The sequence below is a fragment of the Eubalaena glacialis genome, chromosome 5, assembly GCF_028564815.1.
Source record: "Eubalaena glacialis isolate mEubGla1 chromosome 5, mEubGla1.1.hap2.+ XY, whole genome shotgun sequence".
NCBI lineage: Eukaryota > Metazoa > Chordata > Mammalia > Artiodactyla > Balaenidae > Eubalaena > Eubalaena glacialis.
Window position 1 is genome coordinate 4,080,544 of NC_083720.1, and position 24,233 is coordinate 4,104,776.

Consider the following 24,233-nt stretch of genomic DNA (forward strand, 5'->3'; position numbering starts at 1 on the left):
TAATTCCGACAAGCCTGCGGTTGTTCCCACGGACACGGAAATTCACTGTGCCGCTGAGCTGCCCAGATTGCCGCGAAGGGCTCTGGATGCAGGGGCACGACAGGGCTTGTTAAAGCCAAAAGGGAAAAGTGCTTTTGACGTCGCATGTAAGTTAATATAAATCGGACCCTTTATGGGAGTCTGGGATTCAAGCTGCCACTTCAGGCTGTTTTTCCACCATGGGGCAGCTCTGAAGGGTGGGGCTGGCCCCCAGCCATCTGGGCCTCAGATGATGCATGGGGGTCTCGTGGCTGCACTGGCCACAGACTGGGGGCTGCTGCTTAGTGCCCAGGTGGGTCCCGGTGGAATTCAGTGCATGAAGTGCCCTGGGATGCGTGCGCTGTGCCTCCCTCCCTCTGGGGGTCTGAGATTAATCAGCCCCCACCGGGTAGGGGGGAAGCTGGGCTCCAAAGACAAGAATGATGCAGCGTGGGAAGTGTCAACACCCACCCTGGCTCTGGAAACCCGGAGGAGGGTGTGTCACCGGGTGGGCGGAAGGGGGTGGGGCACACGCATTTGGAGGGAGGATATTCACGCAGCTCAGTGCAGACAGAAAGCGAAGGCCAGAGCCACCGGCCTTTCTTTCCACCTTCCTGGACATGTGAGGGAGCCCCTCCGAGCCTCAGTTCCCCCCTCTGTAAAATGGGGGTAATAAGCATGTGTCCTCCTTGCTTCTGGTGCCCAGCGCAGTGCCTGCCACATAGCAGACCCATGGGAGATGTTTGTTGAATGAATGAATGACTGCTGGATGGATTGAAGAGGCTCACTTACAAATGAGCCTGACTCGGGGCGGGGGGGGTGTCCAACGAGAGCAGCTCTGGGTCGCTGGGGTGAAAGGGTCCTAGAAAAAGCCCTTGAAGTCGCATGGTCGGCCTCGCAGGGGATGTTTCCTATCAAGGGTGGCAGTGAAGCCAGAACTGGAGCATGGATCCGAGAGAGCGCTTTACACACTGGAAGGGTCCACACAGGGGGAGCCTGGGGTCCCTGCTGTCACAGCAGGAGTGTTTCTGCTGAAACAGGCCTGGGAACACTAAGGTGTGTGCTTGACCCCCTGCTGGACACGGGGACCCACTTACAACAATGATTCGGGCTGGACGAAGAGCCCAGGACATCCAGGAGGAAGGGCCGTCTCTGGCCCGTGGACCTTGGTCTCCCCACTCAGAGTCCTTCTGGGCATCTGCTTGGTGCGTGTTTGCTGAGCAAGGGGGCAGGGGGATGGGAGGTGGTCTTTCCCGTGTGGCTGAACACGGATGTGGAAAGCTGGCTGGGGACAGGCCGCTGGGGAACTTCAACAGGACTGTCTGTGCAGATTCATCCTTCCTCAGGAATCTCTCCTGCTTCTCTGAGGCCGGATGCCCTGAGAGGTAAGAGGCTGGTGAGGTAACAAGGGTGCTGGCTCCATAGGGCGGGGCCCCACCAGGTTGTCTGTGTGAGCCTCTGGGTGTCTGTATGTCTGCGAGGCATGCCCATCTTCCTTTCGGTCAATTTTATACAGACCAGATACAGATAAGACACAGACCAAAGGAGACTGGATAAGTCGGCCTAAAATACAAATTGTACGTGTGCTGGACCTTTCCCGAGCACGCCCACACAGAGGCAACAGTGCTTTAGCCTCGTGCAATGGGAGGTTCTGGGAGCTGGTGGTGCAGCTGGGAGGCCCCTGGGGAACATGTTAGCGTAGACTCCAGACTCCCCATGGACGTCCAGGGTAAGAAAATCCGTCTCAGTCTCATAGGTAGGTCCCGGGTGAGCAGTGTACAGTCAGGGAGCCTCTGGGGCAGCCCTGGGCTGGGACTCAGGCTGGGGGGGGACTGCAGTCCCCTGATGCCAGCCTGCAGTAGGGACCCCAAGGAGGAGGGCCAGGCCTGGAGGGCAGTGGTGTTGGCAGCCCAGAGGGGGAGCCTCGTGCTCCTGGGGACGGGCAGGAGCTCAAGGGCAGCCCAGTGTGTGGGCTGGAACGGGAGGTCCTGGTCCTGCCTCCCTGACGCTGAGAAGACAAGACCCCTTGAGCGTCCGTCCCCATCTCAGAGTCGGGCGAGTTAGGCCAAGCTTCTTGCCACGTGAGGGCCCGCAGGGACGGCATGTCCCTCACGAGCTGCAGAGATGCAGGACAGGAGTTGTGCGGCACAGGTCCTCCTGGATTCTGGCACTGCGCTCCTCAGCATGGGGACCCCAAGATGCCACTGCCCCAGCTCCCACGGGCCAGCCCAGGGGTCTGCTTGCTAGCAGAGGGCACTGGCGCCCCAGCAGGCTGCTCAGACCGTCCTCCCCCAAACTCACCGAGCACCCAGGAGGGAGAGTCCGCAGGGCCCCTGGGTCACAGCTGACGAGGTGGAGGAGTGCCGAGCCCTGCGCCTGGCACCCCACAGCATCACAGCCTCCCTCCACACCCCCCCCCCCACGAGCTGGGACGCTGAGGACACCAGGCCCTGCACGGCGGCCCCGAGCGGTGGCATCGACACAGATGGAGGACGTGGCCCTCCGCCCTGTCTGTTCTGCCCAGGCTCCTGGCTGCTGCCCGTCCCCCTCCATCCCTGCCAACCCAGAGGCACTTCTTCCCAAGTGGACGGCCATTGGCTAATGTCCTTGATGTGACCAGTTGGCATCACACAAACCCCAAGGCTCTTGAGCCCAACCAGGCCATGTCCCTGGATACCCCAGCCCTGTCCTGTCCCTTCTACTGCCCCAGAGGGTGACAGAAAAGGGGCTGGCCCTGGGGAGGCTCATTCAGAGGTGGGACACTTGAGGCCATGCTGGGAAGTCAGATGCCCCAGGAGGGTGGGACAGCTGCCCCCGGGAACTCAGAGCACAGAGCCTTGTTCCAGGGACCAGGTGGCACTGCGACGGGAAGGCTCGGATCTGACCCCGGTGTGGCCCAGTCCAATGTCACACAGTCTGCACTGCACGTCTCGAGGTGAGACCCTGGAGGGCATCCACTTTCAAAACGATGCTGAGGAAGAGCAGGCTTGCTGCCTAGACAGTGGGGAAGCTTCCAGGGCTTTGCCTTAGAGCCCCCCAGACTCGTTGCCAGCCCCTCCATATACCCCCTACTAATCCATTACTCAGACCCTGTACTCCACAGGCCAGAACCTGTGTCCTCCCCCCAGCAGGCTGGTCTGTTAGTCTCCATGCCTTTGTACATGCAGTCCCACCTCCATCTCCTGCTTATCCTTTAGGGCTTTGGGTAAGCATCACCTCCACCAAGAAGCCTCCCAGGCAGGGCCCATTGTCCTGGTGCTGGGGCTCCCCTTGGCCCAGCCCTGAGCCCTGGGGCTGCCCCACAAGACGGTGGGCTCCCCTTGGGCCAGGACCACGTCTTGGCCATCTGACCCAGCATTGTCCAGCCCAGACCTTGGAGGAAGGAGGCTCAGGTCACATGTGATGAATGAATAAGTGAAAATGGAATCATACCACACCAGTCTCGCTTATCAAAGGATTTTAACAGCTTTTAAGCTGTAGGAACCTTTGTCCCAAGTAAAGTCTTACCCAGAAGCTCGTGTACCGGAAATGAAATAGATGAAAGTGAGCTGCTTGGCTTGAGGACAAAAGGGCCATGAGCAGAATTCAACCTGGCTTCCCCTCATCCTGCTCAGCTCAGTGGCCCCCAAAGGGCTCAGGAGAGCACAGCTGGGAAACTACTATGGGAACGTGTAAGACTGGCTCGATATGCAGCCTTCCCTCGCTCAACAACATTCAATATCTCCCCAGTACCCACAGTGCCTTGTCCTCGCCTGCTGTCCACAGCTCCCACCCTCCGACCTCAAACTTCCCTACCAGCCCAGCACCGCAGCCCCACATGCCCTGCCCCCCGCAAGGCTTTCGTGGGACCCCCGCCTTCACACAGGCTGGTCTCTATCCTCTCTTCCTGAAATGGTCTTCCCTCCCTCAGATTTTTCCGCAGCAGTACTGTGCCACCCACAGTGCCCAGATGGGGGTAGGGTACCACCCACCCAGATCAATGGCCAGGTTTGCTTCAGGGTATCCCCTTCTCCAAGACACCGCAGCCCACAGGCCAGAGATCCCCTGCCCTGCCCTGGAGCTCAGGCCCTCTCTGCAGAGGCCCAGCAGGCGGCCGGAGCACGTCAGCTCAGAACTGAAGCCCAGGGACCCTCCAGTCTCCCTTCCTGGCCTTTCCCCGAGGCCAAGAAAGCCGAGCAAGTCAGGCAGAGACACGTAGACACACACGAAAGGCAAATGCATTTGGTGTAGCCCCTGCTGAGTCAGGCCCCCTGCCCCAGGCCCATGTCTGTCACTTGGGATGACACTTGGGGCACTCAGCTGGCTCGCTGGCTGAAAGCCGCTTGGGGCCATGGTGTTGCTGTCCCCTCCCCACCCCTGGCTGGGCCTCCGCCTCCTGTCCTTCCCGGAATAAAGTCACCGGCTCTGAGGCCAAACAGCGCTGAGATGAGAGGCCAGAATTCAGGCCGAACAAACAGGATGCTCGGGAAGAGAAAATGCCCTCCGGGGAGGGCCAGGGGGCAGGAAATCTGTCTGCAGACCTATTAGGTGCTACATTTGTTGAGCACCTACTGTGTGCTGGGCCCAGGGAAGGCCTGGGGATGTCACAGAGAGGGATGTACTGGAAGAGTGCGTCCACGTGGGGCTGGAGTGCTGGGCGCCAGGCTTGGGCCTTCACGCTGACCCCACAGCTCAGCAGCAGGCACCCTTTCTCTTCTTCGGGGACAAAATGGAGCCAGAGCAGTGGAGGGGCCGGCCTAGGTCAACACCCAGGAAACACCAGGGCGGAGCGGGCAGTGAGGTCTGAGGCCCCGTGCCCAGCGTTACCAGGTGTGAGCGTGGCGATGTGGCCAGGCACCCCGGGTCTGGGCCGCTGGGTATCGGGTTTCTCCATTTCTGCAGACCCAGAGTTGGGAACTCTTCCATTCACATCGGCGAAGATCCGAGCATTTGCAGGAAGAAGCTCCCTTCCTGCTTCCCTCTTCACATCCCAGATGGAGACGGAGCTGGTGGTCACAGAAACCAAATCCTCCAGGGAAAAAGTGCTTCCCCCCCCCCAAAAAAAAGTGGCTGCATCTCTCCTATCAAGGTTTCTATCCTGCAAGGAGGTCCCTCCCACCCACATACACAAGCTTAGGGGTGGGAAACAGAGTGGAAAAAATACATGTAAAGGCAGATTTGTAACTCGTCCCGAATGTAAAACAGAGACAAGCTCCTTGGTGCCTCTGATTTCAAGAAAGGAAGTATCTCATTCATTCATTCATCTCACAAACAGCAGGGAGCACCTGTGATGGGCTGAATCGTGTCCCTACCGAAATCCATTATGTTGAAGTTCTAACCCCCAGCCCTTCAGAAAGTGGCTGTAATTAGAGATCAGGTCGTTGAAGAGGTGATTAAGATTAAATGAGGTCGGGGGCTTCCCTGGTGGCGCAGTGGTGAAGAATCCGCCTGCCACTGCAGGGGACACGGGTTCGAGCCCTGGTCTTGGAAGATCCCACATGCCGCGGAGCAACTAAGCCCGTGCACCACGACTAGTGAGCCTGCGCGTCTGGAGCCTGTGCTCCGCAACAAGAGAGGCCGCGACAGTGAGAGGCCCGCGCACCGCGATGAAGAGTGGCCCCCGCTCGCCGCAACTAGAGAAAGCCCTCGCACAGAAACGAAGACCCAACACAGCCAAAAATAAGTAATTAAATTAAAAAAAAAAAAAGATTAAATGAGGTCATTAGGGTGGGTACCAGTCCAGTCTGACTGGTGTCCTTATGAGAAGAGGTGATTAGGACACAGACATGCACAGAGGGACAACCACGTGAGGACAAAGGGAGAAGATGAAGACGTCCGTCTACACGACACGGAGAGAGGGCTCAGGAGAACCAAACTGTTCCCACCTTGATCTCAGACTTCCAGCCTCCAGGACTGTAAAGAGATAAGTTTCTGTGCCCAGTCTATGTACTGTCATAGTGGCCCCAGAAAAAGGATGCAGCACCTGAAGTGCGTGTGCTGAGCGCCTACACTACCAGGTGCTGCTCTGATTGCTTTACCTGTGTTCACTCATTTCATCCTCCTGGCAATCCTATGAAATAGGGCCTGTTGTTAACCCATTTTGCAGAAGCAGAGACTGAGGCACCGAGCAAGTGAGTCACTGGCTAGGCACTGAGGATAAAGAGATGGCCATGACATTGCCCTGCCCTCAAGGACCTCGATGTCCCATTCAGGAGTCCGGGGTGTGGACAAACAACTAGCAGTGGCTCAGGGCTGGGTCAGAAACTGCACAGGTGGGGCCACCGTTTGGGCTGAACCTAGAAAAGCATTTTAGCTTTTGGCAGGCAGAGGGGGGGCGGGTGGAGCCTTCCAGATGGAGGCACAGCAGGAGCCGAGGCTCAGCAGTGCCGGGTGCCTGGCGTGTTGAGAAAAAGATGCCAGAAGGAGCCCAAGGAATAAACTCTTGGGGTCAACCCAGAGAGGCCCCCAATGCCATGGCCAAGTGTGCACACGCCGAGAGCTTTGGGAGAATCCCCTCTCGTGAGGGAGGAGGAGGTGCTGTGATGTCCAGGCGGGGAGTGTGGGTGAGGTATCAGCTGTGTCGATGTCATGGGGGGTGGGGAAAAAGGGGTGGGTGCAGGGGTCCTGAGTTGAGCAGGAATGACAGGGGAGGGGCAAGTTCCGGAGGGTGGAGCAGACTGTCAGAGCAGGGCCTGCAGGCGGCTCCTTCCACCCAGCTCCTCTAAGGTGGAGAAGTGGGAGGCTCAGAGAGGCTGAGTCATCTGCGGGAGGTCACACAGCACTGGTGGCAGGGCCTTCCCATTGACGCCTGGGTGAGCCTCTTCTCTCCAAAGGAAGGAGGGAGAGTGCCCTCAACAGGCCCCACACCATCCACGCTGCCCAATTCAGCTCTCTCTAGGACCTGTGCCCATTCCCCACCCCAACGCCCCACCCCAAACCCCACCTTCTGGCTTGGAATGTTCTCCGCCTTGAGGGGGAGAATGGCTCGCCTTGTCACCTGCCCTTCAATCCTTGCTGCCATGCTGCTGGATCCTTGGGGAGAGTAAAGGGAGGTGGTACATGCCAATCTGAGGGAGGCGGGGGTGTGAGCAGAGGGGAAAACTGACCCAATGGCCTGTCTGCCACTGAGGCTACCTACATGTCCAGAGGACGCAAGAAATTCCTACCTGGCGGCTCTGAGCAGCTCTGGGGGGTGCGGGGAAGGTTAGACACCTTGTTCCTTGAGGCCCAACTGGAAACAGAGCATCTCCTTTTGCTGTCCCTCGAGAAGCCTTGAGCTTCCTGGAAAAGCACCCTTTGTGTCCCAATTCCTAGGACTTGGGATAACTAAGATGCAGGAGCAATCAGTTTAGGCAAACCAAAGGTCAAAACCAGCTGGTCTGGGCTGACTCTGGCCCCAGAAGGGCAGTTCTGAGGGGGCTGCCTGACTGTTTGGGGACACCTGGGCCGACCATCCGGCCAGGGCCTGCGGTGGGCCAGGCTCTGGGCTTCCCACAAACGCCCTGCAAGGAGCACATTGGTCCCATTTACAGATGAGGAGAGTGAGGCCCAGCGTGACCAGGGGCCTTGATTAAAACCCACTGGTTGTTCAGAGCAGAGAGTGGGAGGAGAGAGGAAAACAACCCGAGTCAGGAGACAGACTGAATTCCACCTCTGCCAGAAAGTCACCTGCTTCCCGCGCCTCAGTATCCTCACCTGTAAAATGGGGCTAATAACATCACCACGACACAAGGCAGCTGCGAGGATGATGGGGGCGGGCGTGGTCAGCGGGGCCAGCACCAGGTAAACCCAGAGGAGAACTGGCTGGCCGCTTTTCCCAGGTTCTATGCCAGGCATTTGACCCGTTCTACTTTACTTCCTCCCTGCCACCCACCTGCCGCTGAAGAAACAGAAGCTCAGAGGGATCAGGGTTCTCCTGAGGCCACGCAAGGAGGGAAGGAGGACAGAGAGAGGGAGAGTGAGCTGAGAGAAGCCGAGGGGCCTCACGGCCTCCCCTCTGCCGGTCAGCTGGACCGGTGGGCCACCTCTCTGGGCTCCGTGCCTTGGTCTGGTCCCCTCACGCCCTGCACTCCTGCAGAGGGTGGGCCTGGGACTCACAAGGCCAACCCCACCTGCTCCTGCCCTCGGCCCCTCCGTGGCTCCCACTGCCCTGGAGACAAAGCCCAAGCTCCCCTCAGGGGCCGTCCAGGCTCGTCCCGACCCAGCCTGGTCACGGCAGCTGTGTGCACTGCTTAGCCGTCCACACCTCAGAGCCTGGCCTGTACTCTTAGGGGTGGGGACAGACGGGCCAGGGGGCTGGGGATTCCTAACGCCCTGTGGTGGGTCCCACACAGGGGTGCCCTGTGGATATTTGTGAGTGGGTAGAACCTGGAAACTAGCTTCCCTGTGCCTTAAGGGTAAACTGAGGCCCAGTGTGGGCCGTGGCTTGGCCTCCAGGCTGGTCTGTGGTAGAGCCTCCCAGCCGCCAGGCCAGGCTGCGTCTCCTGCTGAGACCTGGGTCTGGGCCCAGGTCACTTCATTCATTCACCCACTCACCTGGTCATTCATTCATTCATTCACTCACTCACTCGTTCCGTGGCTGATGGACACCTCCCAGGTGCCGGGCCCCCTCCAGGTGCTGGACACCCGAGAGGAGAGCCCTGCATGACTGGGCCACATGTGTTGGGAGAAGCAGCGATGGATTGGATCATTAAGCAAACAGCTTGCAAACGTGGTGAGCGCTACCCAGCTGGGTACAGGGCCTCCAGATTGTGTAACCAGCTGTGGGGGGCTGGGGGCCCCTCACGTGGTGTGGGAGAACTTGTGTGCAGGAACCAGGCTGCTTCTGAGCAGGAATGAAGAGGAGATGGTCTCAGCTGAAGCCTTGTTCATGAAGCCCGATCCTGCTGGGAACCACAGGGTCCCAGGCAAGGGCGGGGGAGCGGGAGGCCAGGGCCGCTCCCCCTCTTCCAGCCATGGTTCCTCTAGTTCTTCCCCTTGGCTGGGGAGGTGGCCTGGCACCCACCAGCGGGACACCGGGGAAGCCAGCTTCACCAGGCGGACCTCACGAGTCAGAGAAGACCCTTCGCCAAATCCCCCAGACACAGATGAGAACACTGAGGCCAGGGAGGGCAGACAGGCCAGGGGTCACAGCCGGTCCGCAGGCCAGGAACCAGAGCCCAGATCCGTGGCTCTGCAGGCCCCGCCCACATCCATGTGGGACCCTCCATCACCATGAGCAGGAAGACGCAGCCACCCCGTGCATCCCGTGGGCCCCATTCTTCAGGTTGTTTGAAGGGTAAAGCGAAGAGCAAATGGTATTTGTTTAACGAATTTCAAGGATCAAGAATTTCCAGATGTTTCCCCAGGTCCCACCCCTCTGCCTGGCCCCAGGTGGCTCCCTCACAGAGGCCCCTCTGGGGGAGAAGGCACAGCTCCCTTGGGACCCCTGGGCGTGGCGGAATTTCTGGCTGTTGAAACTCCACAGGGAGGAGGCCGTCAGATTCCTGGAAAACTGGAGTGATTTTCCAGGCCAAAGACCGCCAGAGACAACACAGAATCCACCTGAGAAGCTTGACCTTGGGGCCCAGTGGGGGAAGGGGACGTGCAGGAGGCTCCAGGGAGCCTGGCGGGGAGCCAGCCCACCCACGCGAGCACTGAAGCCTCAGGGAGTAGATGGATGGATGGATGAATCAATGAACAAACAAATGACACCACCGACATCTACTGAAAGCCGTGCCCTACGCATCACCCATCTGAGCGAGACTCCGGGTCCCAGGGGGAATTATCACCCCACCTTACTTACAGGCAAGAGACAGAGGCACAGCACCACATGGAAACTTGCCCCAGTTCACCCACCAGTGGGTGGCAAAGCAAGGATTTGCATCCTGGTCAGTCTGTACGAATTCTACGCTGCACTATTGCGCAGGTGCCGGGGAGGGGTCAAGGGAAGGAAGGAAGAAAGGGGGGAAGGGAGGGAGGCAAGCAAAAATCTGCCTTTGAATACATGAACTGGAAGTCCAGTCTTTGTCTCTGCCGGGCTGGCACAGGGCTCTGGAGCACACCTTGGCCACATCCAGTGACTCAGGAGATGCTCTGTGCTCCGAGCAGCAGTACACCTCCAGAGGACCACACCTGAGATCCTGGCTGGCTCCCCACGCAGGTGCGCCGGGAGACCCACACAAGGCTGTTGGCTGTGGAACTGGCCAAAATAGCAAAAAAAGTGGGAGGAACGAAACACAGTGTCCCTCTGAAGGGAAACAGATCGACTGTGGGTTATCCATACAACGGAATCCCACCTATCAACAGGGGTCCATTTCATAAACACAGCACTGAGTGAAGAAGAACAAGCCACAAGCAGAGACATCCAGCATGGGACCACTGGTGCAGATTTAAGGCGCACGACGCAACGGCATCCTTTGTTTATGGACACAGACAGATGTGGTGAAACCATGAAAACACGGGTGAGGATGGAACACATCAGAGTGAGTGCGGGGGTCACGTGGGCGGGGGACGGAATGCATTGGCTGTGTCTGCAATGCTTCACTGCTCTCAACAATCTGCAACACGTATACAAGACGTTAACATCTGCCTAATGTCCACGGACATACAGGGGTCGGTGACATGGTTTCCCATGGCCTGAACTGTTTCATAACTGCAATGTTTTAATGTTAGGATCCATCTTTGATGGCAGCAGCGTCTTCCTGGCAGGTGGCAGAAGCCGGGATTCCTGTCCTGAGCCTGCTTCCCTGGATGTGGAGCCCGGAGGACCCCAGATGCTGGCTCTCACTGCCATGGTTTGAAGTCCACATTCCCAACATGTGGAATCATTTACTTGTCAACTGTGCGTCTATCCCTCCATGGAAAATAGAACATTTTCCAAGATGGGATTAACAAACAAATTAGCAGTGACAGGATCCAAGATGATGGCTGAACCTGAGGAGAGTGGTTCGACCTCTCCAAGCCTCAGTTTTCTCATCTGTGAAATGGGTGAGAATGGACACTGCGATACTGCCCCACAAGGTCGTCCTGGAGAAGCGGTGACCGTATTCAAGGGGTGAGCAGCTAGCACAGGGCCCTGCGTGTCCTAAGTGACCAATTAAGGGGAGGACAAGCCACCGCGAGGTGGGTCCCATGAGCCGGAGCCCTGGGAACGTCAGGCCCCAACAGTGAGCACTGTCCATCCATCCGACAGCCCCTCTGGGGGCCCAGAAAGGGGGCTCTCAGCCAGGTGTCTCCGTCCAGGCTCGTCAGTTGTTTCACAGACCCACCCTCTCCTTCCAGAACGAAAGGGAAGCTCCTCCTGCGGCATCGGGGCTGCTTGGGAGGGGGCAGGGACAGTGGCTGGTGGCCCTTCCACCGGTAGAGGAAGTGCCTCGCCCCCCCTCTAAGGAGGGGTCTTCTGGCCGTGCCCTGGTGAGCAGGGCCTGTGTGCCCCCAGCCAGCCAGTCTCCCGCAGAGCCCGGGCGTGTCTAGCCCCACCCCACCCCCAGAGCAAGGCTCTCCTGTGCTCAGTAGCTCCCATGGCTCCCCAGTGCCCTGCCAGGCCCTTCTGGATGGAAGAAGGAGAGAATGACCTGGATCAGGAAGCCTGGGGCCCGTGCCTGGGAGCGTTCGGCCCCGGTTTCCTCAGCGGGAGGACCAGGAGAACCCTAATCTCTGCTCCACCCCACCGGCTGCCACGGGATCCAAAGAATCCAGTGTGCGGAGAGAGGAGGAAGGCAGAGGGTCCCCAGGGAGCCAAGGCCGTGGGGCCTGGGGACTCAGAGGGCGGCTGCCTGGTGCAAACCCTGGTCCCAGCTGTCTCTGTGACCCACAGGTTCTTAAACCACCAGATCTCACCTTGAAATGGGGCAGGCACATGCCTCCCTCCGGGCTGCGGGGAGGACTACCCAGGGGCGTACCTGGGCGGGCTCAGCACAGCACCTGGCGCAGGTAGGCCCTACACAACCCCGTGGGCAGGACGGCAATCCCACAATCCTACATATGGAAATGGCAAAAGCCCTAGAATAGACAAAACAATTTTACAAAAGGAGAACTTTAGAGGACTTATACTGCTTGCTTTCAAGGTCTACTATAATCAGGACAGTACGGTATAGACAGGAGAATTGACATATGGATCCGTGGACAGAACAGACAGTCCAGAAATAGAGCCACCCATATATGGTCAATTGAGTTTTTGACAAAGCTGCAAAGATAATTCAACGAGGAAATGTTAAAATGAGGTCATGCTGGAATAGGTTGAGCCCCTGTCCAATATGACTGGTGTCCTTCTAAAAAGGAGGAAATCTGGGTAGACAGGCACACAGGGAGGAGGCCATGTGAAGATGGAGGAAGAGATGGGGGTGATGCTTCTAGAAACCAAAGATCGCCAGCAAACCCCCCAGAGGCCAGGGCAAAGGCCCAGGACAGAGGCTCCCTCACAGCCTCAGAAGGAACCAACCTAGCAGACACCCTGATCTTGGCCTTCTGGCCTCCACAACTGAAGACAATAAACTTCTGTCGCTCAAGCCCCCAGCTTGCTTTGTTATGCAGCCCAGGAAACTAACACAAGGACGGATGGAGAGGATGCCGCAGGCTGGGTTCCGAGGAGAGAAATCGGGTCCTTCTGGGAGGTGGTCTGGAGAGCTGGGCGGAAGTGCAGCCACCCCACAGTCGAAATCTTCAAATCCCTTCCACGCCCCCCTCCCCCATCAACCGTGGCTCCTCTCCACCATTTGCCTGGCATATTCTCAACCTCGGAACCTCAAAGACCACCCAGAGGCTGCGACGTCCACACTTTCACGCCGGCCTGGACCTCCCCGCTGAGCCCCGACTGTCTGTCCCAAAGCCGCTCTCACCCTGGTCACCTCCATCCAGAGGTCACCATTTGCCATCCCCCAACCCACCCCTCTCCTCCTGGGAGGAAGGCCTCCCCCCATCCCCTCCTCCCCTGTCTCACCACCCCGGGCGAAGGTCCCGTCCTCAGTGTCCCTTCCCTGTCCTCCACGCCATGCCCTGGGTCAGGCACCTGCCTCTCACCTGGACGTCACAACAACAGGCCGACAGGTGTGCCTGCCTGGATCCGCCTCCCCCAGACCAGCTCCCAGCTGCTCAGGTCAAACATGTGGCTGGTCCCTGGCTCCTCCCACTCACGTTTCACATTCAAACCGGCAGCACATCCTGTTGGCTCTAACTTCAAACAGATGCAGAATCCACGGCCGCCACCCACCCCTGCCACTCAGACCCTCACCTGGATCTCACCTGGATCACTGTAGTGACCTCCAACTCTTCCTGACCGGCGTAGTCTCCTTGCTGTTCCTGCACCCACCTGCCACAGGGCCTTTGCACAGTCCCTCTGGAGCATGCTTTCCCCAGACACCCACCTGGTTCTCAGCCACACCTTCTCAAGTTTTTACCCTGATATTGTTGAATCACTGATCACCCCCACTTCTGACCCCTCCCCAATGTAATTTCTCTCCCTCTCACTCATCACCTCTTTCCATCTTACAACACCTCCTTATGTATTATAATTGTTGTTTAATTTCTGCTTCCTCCCACTAGTTCCAGGAACATGGGGTTTTTCTGTCTGTTTCATTCATTCAAATGTCCCCAGTACTTAGAACAGCAGCACTGAGCCCATAGTAGGGGTTCAATACACAATTGCTGAATATGCACATGAAAGTAAAGCAAAATAGACACGGTGTGTCCCGTCTGCCCTTAGGATCTTCTTATTTTCCCTCTTCTAACAGAGTAAGAGGAACTCTGCCCACATCACCAGCCTTCTCCCTGCGCCTGTGAGGATGAGATGACCTACTTCACCTGCCGGGAAGGCTCTGCCAGCTCCCCCAGGTGCCTCTCCTGCAGCCGCCACCTGGGGCAGGCCGGCCGAGTGGGGCTTGTTATGTTAAGACCGTCCTGGAGCTGCAGCCTGGCCTGGGGAGGTGGTACACTCCACCGGGCGGGAGGGTGCCTGCGGGAAAGTACCTGTGCGAGCTGCGGGATGTGCCAGGAGGAAAAAGGACTCAGGGGGAGGCGCACAGGACCACCCCGAGCTGCTGGGCACAGGGAGACACTCAGCCAACGCCGATGTCCTGGGCCCCCGAGAGAAGGTCTCCGGGCTCTGGAGGCTTGTGTGTCGAAGGCCCTGGCCATCAGAGTCCCACACACTTGTGTCTACACCCGCCCCCCACGCTTCCTGGCTTCTCTGGCCTCCCTTCTTTATGCCCACCCACCCTGGGGGCTATGTCTTCACAGCCTTCAGACAGGGGTCCTAAATGCCTGGAGGTGGAGGCCACTGGGGCTGGAAGATCCAGTGCCTCCCAAGGCTTTTGGGTTGTAGGGACCAGGAACTAGGGGCTGCCCTTCAAAGGCCCCTGCCGCTCAGGCCTGTGTGTCCTGGAGCCGAACTCCAAACCTACGAGACTCACCAGGGGCTCAGAAGAGCTTCACAAACGCGTCCAGTGGCTGGCATGTCACAGGTGCTCCACCAGCACCAGGGCACCTCGCCCCAACCCCAGAGGCTCTCCGTGCAGGGGGGTCTCTGCCCCAGGCTGCCCAGGGCCAAGGCTGGATCCAAACCACAGCCAGTGTTTAAGGTCAAGGTCAGCAGTGCCCAGAACCCCTCTGCTGTGGATGGAATGAATCATGTCCCCTAAAAGACAGGCTGAAGTCCTAACCCCAGGACCTATGATTGTGACCTTATTTTGGAAATAGAGCCTTTCTAGATGTAACTGGTTAAGATAAGGTCACACTGGACTCGAGTGGGCCCTACTCTGATGACTAATGTGCTTATAAGAGGAAATTTGAACAGAGAGACACAGATACACAGAGAGAAGTCCATGTGATGACCGAGGCAGAGATTGGAGTGATGCAGCCACAAGCCAAGGACACCAAGAAAGAGGCAAGGAAGGACCCCTCCCTCCCCCCCCAGCTCAGCCCTCCCAACACCTTGTCCTCAGACTCTGGCGGGGGCCGTGGTCTCTTCCTCTGTTGTTACTGTGAAGCCGCGGCCCCAAGGGGGGCTCTCTGAGGGCAGCCAGTCCCCGGTGGGCATGTCAGGTTCAGCTGGAGCGGGAGATGCCGAGCCCGCCCGCCCTCCACATAACGCCACCTGTGAAATGACGATCACCCTGTAGCCTCTAACTCCCGGGAACCACCCCTCCATCCCTCCAAGAGCACATGCGTCTCAACGCGAGGGGCGGCGTGGGCAAGCTGACCCCGTCCTTGGGAGTTGGGGGCATAGGGCTGATCTGAGCTCGGCTGACTTGCCGGTCCAGCTCCTCCCTGGGGCTCAGAAGATGCTCCGATGGCATCGTGGCATTCCCCACATCTCAGCCCTGCTTAGGAATCCCACGGCCCCTCCTCCAGCCCTTTAACTCTGCCCGGCTCACCTACACGCACACCCCTTTTGGCTCAGGTACGAGTCCCGGCCTCCCACTCAGCTCCCTGGCAGCCCTCACCTCGCCCTGACCGCCTCCACTCCCTGCCCGGCTCTGCCAGGCCACCCTGGGCCTCTGTGCTGCGGAGGCCTGGCTGTGGGGCGGGCCTGGCTTCCCAGGGGCTCTCTGGTGGGCTGGGGTGGTCTCCTGGAGGAGGCCCTGACCCTGGCCTTGGGCTCCCCGCCCATGCCCGTCACCTGGGCGCCCTCTGTCCCCAGACCTCACAGAGATGGTACTTGGGTTAATCCGACCTCCACTTCTCGGAAGCAACGACGACCCTTGTGAGGGCGCTCGCTGGCTCCGGAGGCCCATCCGCCTCACGCCCTCGCCTCCTGGCCCGGCCGCTGCACCCACAGGAGCACGCACCCACCACCGGCCTCTGCCCCCGCCACGCCTCCCCCCTGCGGCGCTTCCCCTGGGCGCTCACTGTATCCAAGCGCTGTGCGCATGCCACCTTCCCAGAGGGGCCACGCGGGCCGCCCGGCTGCAGGGGCGCCCAGCCCTCCACCCCGGTTTAGCCTTTGTCCCACTTTCCTGCACAGAAGTCATTTCCACCTGGCATTAGAAGGGTCACTGGCATTTACTTGTCCATGGTTTGTCCCCAGGACCCGAATATCCGCTCCTCATCCATCTCCTTCCCTGTTAAGCCCCAGCTTACAGCAGGGGCTGCAAAAATACACGGGAAATGAGTGATTGCGTGAATCCCACCCCTGGGTCCCAGCATGGCCGGGCAGAGCAGGTAGGTTCTGGGCAGGGACAGGAATGTCACCCAGAAGAGGCAGGAAGCGCCAAGAGGAAGAGAGGTGGCCCTGGGAGGGGCGAGGGGGCGTCAGCATCGGGCAGGGCCGCGGCAGAATGGAGGGAAGGGCTGGGGAAAGCGGGCACCGCTGTGCTCAGAGATTCCAGAACACGGGCTGGGGAGCTCCGCCGGGCTGCAGCCTCTGTCACTCTGCGTGGGCATAAGAGCGAGCAGGTGTCACATGTACCTGGGGACAGCTCCTTCCGGCCCACACGGCAGGGCGGCCTTGGGGGCTGGTGGTGAAATGGCGGCCAGAGGGCTGGGCGAAGTGCTGAAAAATGGGCCATGTTTTCTGTCCTTTGAGGCATCAAAACCTTCCTGGTTCCCTCCCTCTCCAAGCTGGTCCTCCTGGAAGCAGGCGGCCAGCAAGCTCCATCCCCACCTCCTGTGCGTCCCCTCCTGACCTTGTTTCTACATAAGGGTCCCACCCACAAAACAACCCCTCTCGCCCCCCAATCCCAGTGGCACCAGGCTTATCTCTACGTGGGAAGAAAAAGTAAATAACTTCCAGAGAAATTTTTTTAAACAAATGGAATTTATAAAAAATACAGCAATCGCTGCCATTTGTTGGACCGTGGGTGGAGGATGAACGCTGGTCATATCACTTCCAGCACTTTCTGTAGGGTGACATCAGAGCCGTGTGGAGCAGCGCTGCCGGGGTGACAGGGCCTGGGGCCGCCACGTCAGTGTCTGGCGCATCTGCTCAGCACACACGGACCCCATGCCCCAGGACGCACAGAAGTGCTCCAAGAACGGTGGACGCACATCAGAGACACACAGGCAAGCTCAAAGGGACCCACTGATCTGATCTGAAGCATCAGAGAAATTTTAGTCATGGATTACAATCTATTAAATAAAATAAACATTCACGAGTCCACATAGGAAGGAAGGAAGGGAGGGAGGGAAGAAGGGAGGGAGGGAGGAAGGGAGGAAGGAAGGAAGGAAGGAAGGAAGGGAGGACGGGAGGAAGGGAGGAAGGGAGGAAGGAAGGAAGGGAGGACGGAAGGAAGGGAGGAAGGAAGGGAGGGAGGACAGAAGGAAAGAAGTGGGGGAGAGAAGGAAAAACTCTTTTTTACAGAAGAATTCCAACATAAATACAGAGGGAAGATGGGGTTAGCAAATGATCAGTGATGCTAACAGTGGATAAACATTTGGTGAGAACAGAATAGTTACATACTCTCAAAGTACCTTTCTAAATATTATTAATTACAAAAAGAAACAGTAACTTCACAGAGGAAGAAACAGGCAGATCTTCAGCAAATGACCCCAGATCAGCAGTACTGTGCTGGCTCACAGCCACTCTCCTCACGTGGCACACAGAGGGATCCTGCCACATCTGACTGCGAGGAAACCTGGGCAGACCCGAGGGGAGGGCATTCTGCAAAATAACCCGCCTGGACTCCGGTGTCACAAAAGACACATGAAAGCTGACCGAGGAGCCGTGGCGAGCACGCACAGCCCGTGATCCCGGAGCTGGGACACGGACACAGAGCAGACCTGGGGCCACTGTGCAGTTTGAACATGGGCTACAGGTTAAACAATAGTGCTGTGTCAACATTACGATCCTTGATGTTGATAAAGGCACTGTGATTATCTGAGAAAATGTGCTTGTCCTCAGGAAACACACACTGGTAGTTGGTTGTAATGGGCCACGACATCTCCATACTCTCAGCAGGTTAGGAAAAAAGTATCTGTAAATATAAATGCATGAGGACGGATGGGTGGATGAGAGGAAAGCGGGGAGGGGAAACCACAAAGCCAATGGGGCAAACATGCCTCAGTGATGGGTGGCCAGGAGTTCCTTGCTCTATTTTTGCAATGGTTCTCTAAGTTTGAAATTACATCAGAATAAAACATAGCCTCCCCCAAACAAAGCACATGTGGAGCTACCAGAACTCTCCGAACGCTGCTGAGTGGGGACCGGTACAACCACCGTGGGAAATCCGTGTGTCGGCATCTACTGGACGTCTGCCCGCTGACCCCCGCAATTCCGCTCCTTGAGAAATCCAGCAGAGATGCGGAGACGCGCGCCCCTAGATGTGCACAGAGATGTTCGGAGCGGCACAGTCCATGCCAGCCCCAAACTGGACATGACTCAAATGCCCCACGAGGGTAGACTAGATTAATAAATTGTGAATTCACCCACCAGATTCTGCACAGAAATGAGGAACCGCCCAGCAGCACGGATGGATCTCATAGGCGCAATATTGGACCGAAGAAGCCAGACACGAACCAGTCCGGTTCCAGGCAGGGGTCGGGGCAGGGGTGGCCGGAAGGTGCATTGGGGGCTGCCTGGGATTGATACTCTGTCTGGATCTGTGTGCTGGCTCGGTTTGTGGATCTTCACTGAGCTAAACACTTAGAATCTGTGCCTTCTCCTGTATACATGCAATTTTTTAATAAAAATTTAAAAATTAGAGGGAATTCCCTGGCGGTCCAGTGGTTAGGACTCTGCACTTTCACTGCCTGTGGCCCAGGTTCGATCCCTGGTCAGGGAACTAAGATCCCGCAAGCCGCATTGCACGGCCGTAAGTAAATAAATGCATAAACAAATAAATAAATAAAAAATTTTAAAAAAAATTAGAAAGCCCAAGAGAAAAGTCTCCTATATACTTTTTTAAAATAAAAAACAATTCTGTGTTTCATCAGTGAGGAAAAGGTTCTGGGCCTCTGGGAAGGGCAGCATTGGGGGAAGGAGACCAAGGCAGCAGTGGTAAGGGCTGAGCAGGAGGTCAGGGGCTGCCTGGCCAGGGCCCTGGCACAGACTGGTCCAGACCACGGGGCAGGGCCTCCTGCCGGCCGGTTCCAATGCCCACAGTCCTCGTAGGATGCCAGCGGGCGCTCTGGAATCTCAGGCGATGCCCTGAATGAAAAGCAGGCACCCGGAAAGTGTGTTGAAGTGCCTGTCCCAGGCAACAGGAGATGGGGCACCCACACACCTCCAGCCCCACCTTTTCGGGTGAAACCTGAGAGCTGGGCAGCCGCTCGCCTAGGCTCACTTCATCCCAAAGGCCGTCCCTCCTCTGGTCCAAAGGAACCACAGTCCTAGGGCTGGTGGGAAGAGCTCAGCAAATCCTGCTTTCCATATGCTCTTCCCAGCCCCGCACCCCAAAGGAAGGCAAATGGAACCAACCGTCCACATTCCTCCACCAAGGCTGCTGCAGTCTCAGGCCCCAAGGCCTGACCCACATAGCTGGGGGTGTGGAATGCCCCCTCTGAACACTCAGAGCCCCAGAATCTGAGATATGGCACCACGCAGGGGGCTCACACCCACCGAGGGACTCGGGCGGCCCCAGGGGAGCCCCTACCCCCAGGCCCCTGACCCGTCCACCCCTGGGAAGGCCCCATGGGAGCGTTGAGCTGTGTGGAAATCAGGCCAAAGGCAAGGCTAGCTCCGGAATTCTCCATTTTAATGAACAGGTCCAACTCAGGACACCTGTGTGTATCTTCCCAGCGCTGACTCTCTTGCTCGATAATTCATTTAAAAACTAAGGAAGAAAAATAGTAAGATAAAGAGTGACACAGGAATGAAAGAAATTCCTTTCGTGTATGTGTACTTTCAACCAGCGCTTTCATATCAACTGTGGACCAGCCCACATTCAGCCAAGTTTCAAGAAGGAAGAAACTGACTGGGCCCAGGGACCCATTTTCTTGTGGCTTCCTCACACATGGCTATCCTGGGTGGCCGATGGGTGCTCTCATCACAGATGAAGCCATGGGGGTCCCCCACATGGCATCGCCGGCCAGGGCCAGGAGCAGAGCCGGCCAGGCAAGTCATTTCAAGGCCAGATGTAGAAAACAGAGCTTCAGTAGTTGGTCAGTCATTAAATTCACTTAATCTTCTGGCATCAAAAGGACAGAATGCCTTTATGGACTTCCCAGAGGGGGACAAAAATTCCCCCAAGGGTCTCACATTCTAGGAGGGGACCCAGCCATGGGGACAAATCAGGATGGGATGATGAGTTGTGGGGAAGAGGGCAGACGGGCTTCTAGGAAAGGGGTCTTGGACCTTTGAGTTGTGCTTCATTCAAAAACGAGCTGGTTTTTGGAAGATGAGTGAGAGTTTATGCCGGGGGAAGAGGGAAGAACGGTGCTCCAGGTAGAAGCGCCCTGCACCAGGCTGTGGGGATGCAGGGAATCGGGGTGATGAGGCAGGCTGCCAGGAGGGCGGGGCCGCCCCGTGCCACTGCTCAGGGGCCAGGCGGGACCGCTGGGTTTATAGCAGCAGCCAGGTGGACGGCAGTGGAGCTGGCCAGTGACAGAGCATCATGCTCTGGGCGCTGCTTCTCCTGCCCAGCATCCTGGGCGCCACCCCGGCCGGCTCCATCTCTGGCCCTGAGAAGTGTGCAAGGGCTCGGCGGTGCGGCATCGGGACCTGCAGGTGGCAACGAGGTGCGGGTCGGTGGGGCGGGGAGGCACTGCCGCAGCACCGCCTGGAGCCAGCCCACCGCCAAGTGCCTGCCCTGCGCCGTGTGCCTGGACGTGGCGGCCGCTGCCAGCAATGGACTGAACCCCGAGGCCATGGAGACGGATCCTGGCTGTGGTGATTGATGAAGACTCCGAGCCAGGAGTCTTCGGCCAAGTGCAAGGGGACGGTGGATGCCCACGGCTCGACCATCCTGAGCATGCTCGGCGTAGCCCCGGGCAGCGCCCCCGCACAGGTGTGTGCCAGCCGCTGCGGAGGCTCCCGGCCACCCCGGGACCGCTCTCCGAGGAGGACACATCCGAGGTGGTAGTCCCATTCATGGCCAATGGGCCCCTCAGCTTCCAACCTCCACGGATTCCCGTGAGCACAGGGTGCCAGGACTGTGTCTGGCCGGTCACCCAGCTCCAGGATGCCGTGGGGCCCAAGCTGTCCAACTGGGTGGAGGTGACCACAAGGGAGAGGTGCGAGTCCCTGGGGCCGGGCCTGACTCTCCTTTGCGAGAACTACATCTGCCAGCTTTTTGCCCCTCCCGAGCAAACACTGAGGCTCATGCCGCCAAATGAGACCTGCAGGAAGGAGGGCTTCTGTGAGGAGCTGAAGGAACGGGCCCACTTGGCTCACGTGGCTGCTGTGGACGGGGTCCCTTGGCTGGCGCTGGCGTCGCCGAGGAAGAAGGGTGAGGTCCAGAGGAAGGCTGGCATGCCCTGTGAAGTGTGTCTGCAGGTGGTCCAGAAGCCGGACCAGAGGCTGGAATCCAACAGCAGCAAGGTCATCAGCCACGCCCCGGAGCGTGTGTGCTCGGTGCTACCCGCTCCCGTGGTCCAGAAGTGCGTCAGCTTGGTGGATGCCTACAGCCCTTCCTTGGTGGAACTCCTGACCAGAGGCACCCCAGAGAAGCTGTGCACATGCATGCGGCTGTATGGCAGATGGGGGCGGGCCTGGGCAGCCCACCAGGGTCCTACGACACTGCCACCGCCCCGCTGGGAAAGGAGAACCAGGGCAGCTTCTGCAGTGGAGGCAAGTGGCTGCTCGGCATGTCCGCCCACAACCTGCGGCAGCAGAGCACCAGGCGCCGCATCCTGAGGGCCTTCGAGGGCGTCTGCAGCATCCTGCCGCTGGCCCTCATGGTACAGCGCGACCACCTCATAACCGATTACCAGCCCGTGCTCATCGAGACCCTCGGGGCGACGAGGGACCCCACGGCCCTGTGCACGAAGATGGCCTACCACGCTCCCACGGCAGCGCTGCTGGGCACCGACCGGAGCATCCTGGCACCGAGCTTCTGGTGCAAGAGCCAGGAGGCCGCCGAGACGTGCGGCTCCGCGGAGCACTGCCAGAGCCACGTGTGGAAAGAGACGCCCTCCCATGCTGGAGAGCACGCGTGACCACGGCCGCCCGAGACCCGGCGCCGGCCAGCACCCCCCGCCCCCTGAGAGGCCCTCATCTCCCCGAATCCCACAGGAACCCTACAAGGTGGATCGGAGCAAACTGACTGTGCTGCCGCCGCCCAGCGCGCTGCCCCGACTCTCCATCCCTGTGCTGTGGCTGACGGTGCGTGGGGCCTGGCGCTGGCCTCTGGGGCCCCCCCTACACCTTGCTGACGGGTCCTGACTGGGGTGACCAGTGGCAGGGCCGACTACGGGTGGAGACGGGCCATCAGGGATGGAGGCCCATCCCCCTTGTCAAACAGCTGGGAGGGCGGGGCTTGGTCTCATCCATAGGCACCACCACTTGCTCAGGCCAGACCTCACTGCTCACTGCTCAAGCTGGGGTCCCGGGGGTGGCCTCACAGGTGCATACGATGTGTGAGTGTCCGTGCACCTTTCTGGGGAGGACGCTGGGTCTTTGACTAAATGCTCCAAGGGGTTCTTGGGCTCACCGCTGTCCTTCTGATGCCCTGCCCACCGCGGGACCCCCCCCTTATACCCCAAACTCTAGGCTGCCCTGGTGATAGGCGGAAGGAAAGCCTGTGCTGTGCTCTAAGTAGGGAGAGGAAAATGTGACATGTACGAGCCCACGGGGACAGCCCAGGGGGTCAGGTGATGGTAGGCAGATCCCTCCACCCGTTGGAGCCTCGGTTTTCTAATCTGTAGAATAGGGGTGATCACACCTGTCTCATGGGGATGCTGAGGCAGACCATTAGAGGAGATATCCATGAGCTTCTTTCCCCCAAAGAACCAGCATCCATCAGTCTGCTGGGGCCAACAAGACCCAGCTCAGTGGTCCCCAGCAGAATCTGGCTGTGCAGGTATTGAATAAACTGCAAGCTTCCTCCAAATGGCACGTGCTGTGTTTTCATTCTCATGAAGCCCTGGTCCACGAGCTGCTGCAGCGCCCCCTCTTTCTGGCCTCGCCCAGGCGTCTCCTCCTCCAGGAAGCCTTCCTGAGGCTCTCAGCCCAGTTTAGGCGCCCGCTGTGGTTTCCCCTCATGCCATATTGTCATCATCGGTCCCCCCAGCACACTGTGAGCCCCTCTGGGGTGGCCACGGGGCGTGACCCCTACTGTGTCTCATGCCCAGCACAGGGCTAGCACACAGTAGGTGCTGAAACATTCGTGGGACACACACACGAGTGTTTCAGTTGAGGCCTGGCCTGGAGAGGCCCAGTGGTCACTTTCAGATGAATTCCTCTGGAGGAAGAGGGGTGCCCAGGCCTGGGTTAAGAGACCTGAGTGGGTGCTGTTTTCTGAGAAGGCACACCTGAGCTCTTAGGTAAATCTCCTGGGCCCCAGCCATCGCCCCAGGAAGACAGGTGCCCTCGGCCTGAGTTTCCAGACTCAATGCTGGTGCTTGCTGGCTGGGGCTGGGCCCACTGGTCCACTGGTCAGCCCTGTCCAAGTCCAAGAGGAAGACCCCGTCCAAGATGGTGATCGTACTGGCCCACGGACCTCAGGGCCCGGACGTGGGCAGGAGAAGGCAGCTCATGCCAGGTTCCCAAACACGGATGCCTTGTGATGGAAGGACTTGGAAATTGCTGGACTGTGCATGAACACATCTCCGGGAACAGTCCTAGAGGCTGCTGGTCTGGTGCGTGTCCCCTCTCTGGGACAGGACGGGACTGCATCCCTCCTCCGGCCTGGCTGGGGGACACCTGCTGACAGTTGTACGGCAGATCTCAGCTTCCTGGGACATCACTGGCCACACACGGCGGCCTGTGAGAGCCCAGGAGGCGTGAGCACCACGTCTCACAGGTGCCCCATCCATGCAGAGCTGAGATGCCATCCCATCACTGTCCCCCCAACCCAAAGCGACCTGAAGTGGGCAGTCAGGGCAGGGTCTCCACATGCCCCTCCCTCTGCCCGCCCCACACCCAGGTCTGGGAACCATCTGCTCCCACCAAACCACTTCGGAGCTGTGACTGCACATAAGCCCAGCCATACACCCGGGCAAGCTGGTCATCCAAGGACGGTGACCACCGATCACCTACCGAGGGCTTCCCACCTGCCCCTGCGGGGCACTGCCCCGAGAGCTCTGCCTGGCTTCACTCCTCACCCTCCACAACCACCTTGAGGGAGGCACCATTATCACCCCATTTCATAGAGGGGGAAACAGGGACCAGAGAGGTTCAGTAACTGGCCCAAGGTCACACAGCCAGTAGGCAATGAAGCCAGGAG

The 24,233-nt window shown here is 58.6% G+C and overlaps 2 protein-coding genes across 2 annotated transcripts in view; one reads left to right on the forward strand and one right to left on the reverse strand.

Moving 5' to 3' along the window:
* Positions 1 to 24,233, reverse strand: part of SORCS2 (sortilin related VPS10 domain containing receptor 2) — a 499,376-nt gene that overhangs the window by 259,923 nt on the left and 215,220 nt on the right. The window lies entirely within an intron of this gene.
* PSAPL1 (prosaposin like 1) lies at positions 20,463 to 22,005 on the forward strand. The gene is given in 6 exon segments (XM_061191071.1): positions 20,463 to 20,538; positions 20,541 to 20,602; positions 20,605 to 20,727; positions 20,730 to 20,856; positions 20,859 to 21,605; positions 21,608 to 22,005. Coding segments are annotated over 6 exon segments (1,533 nt in total).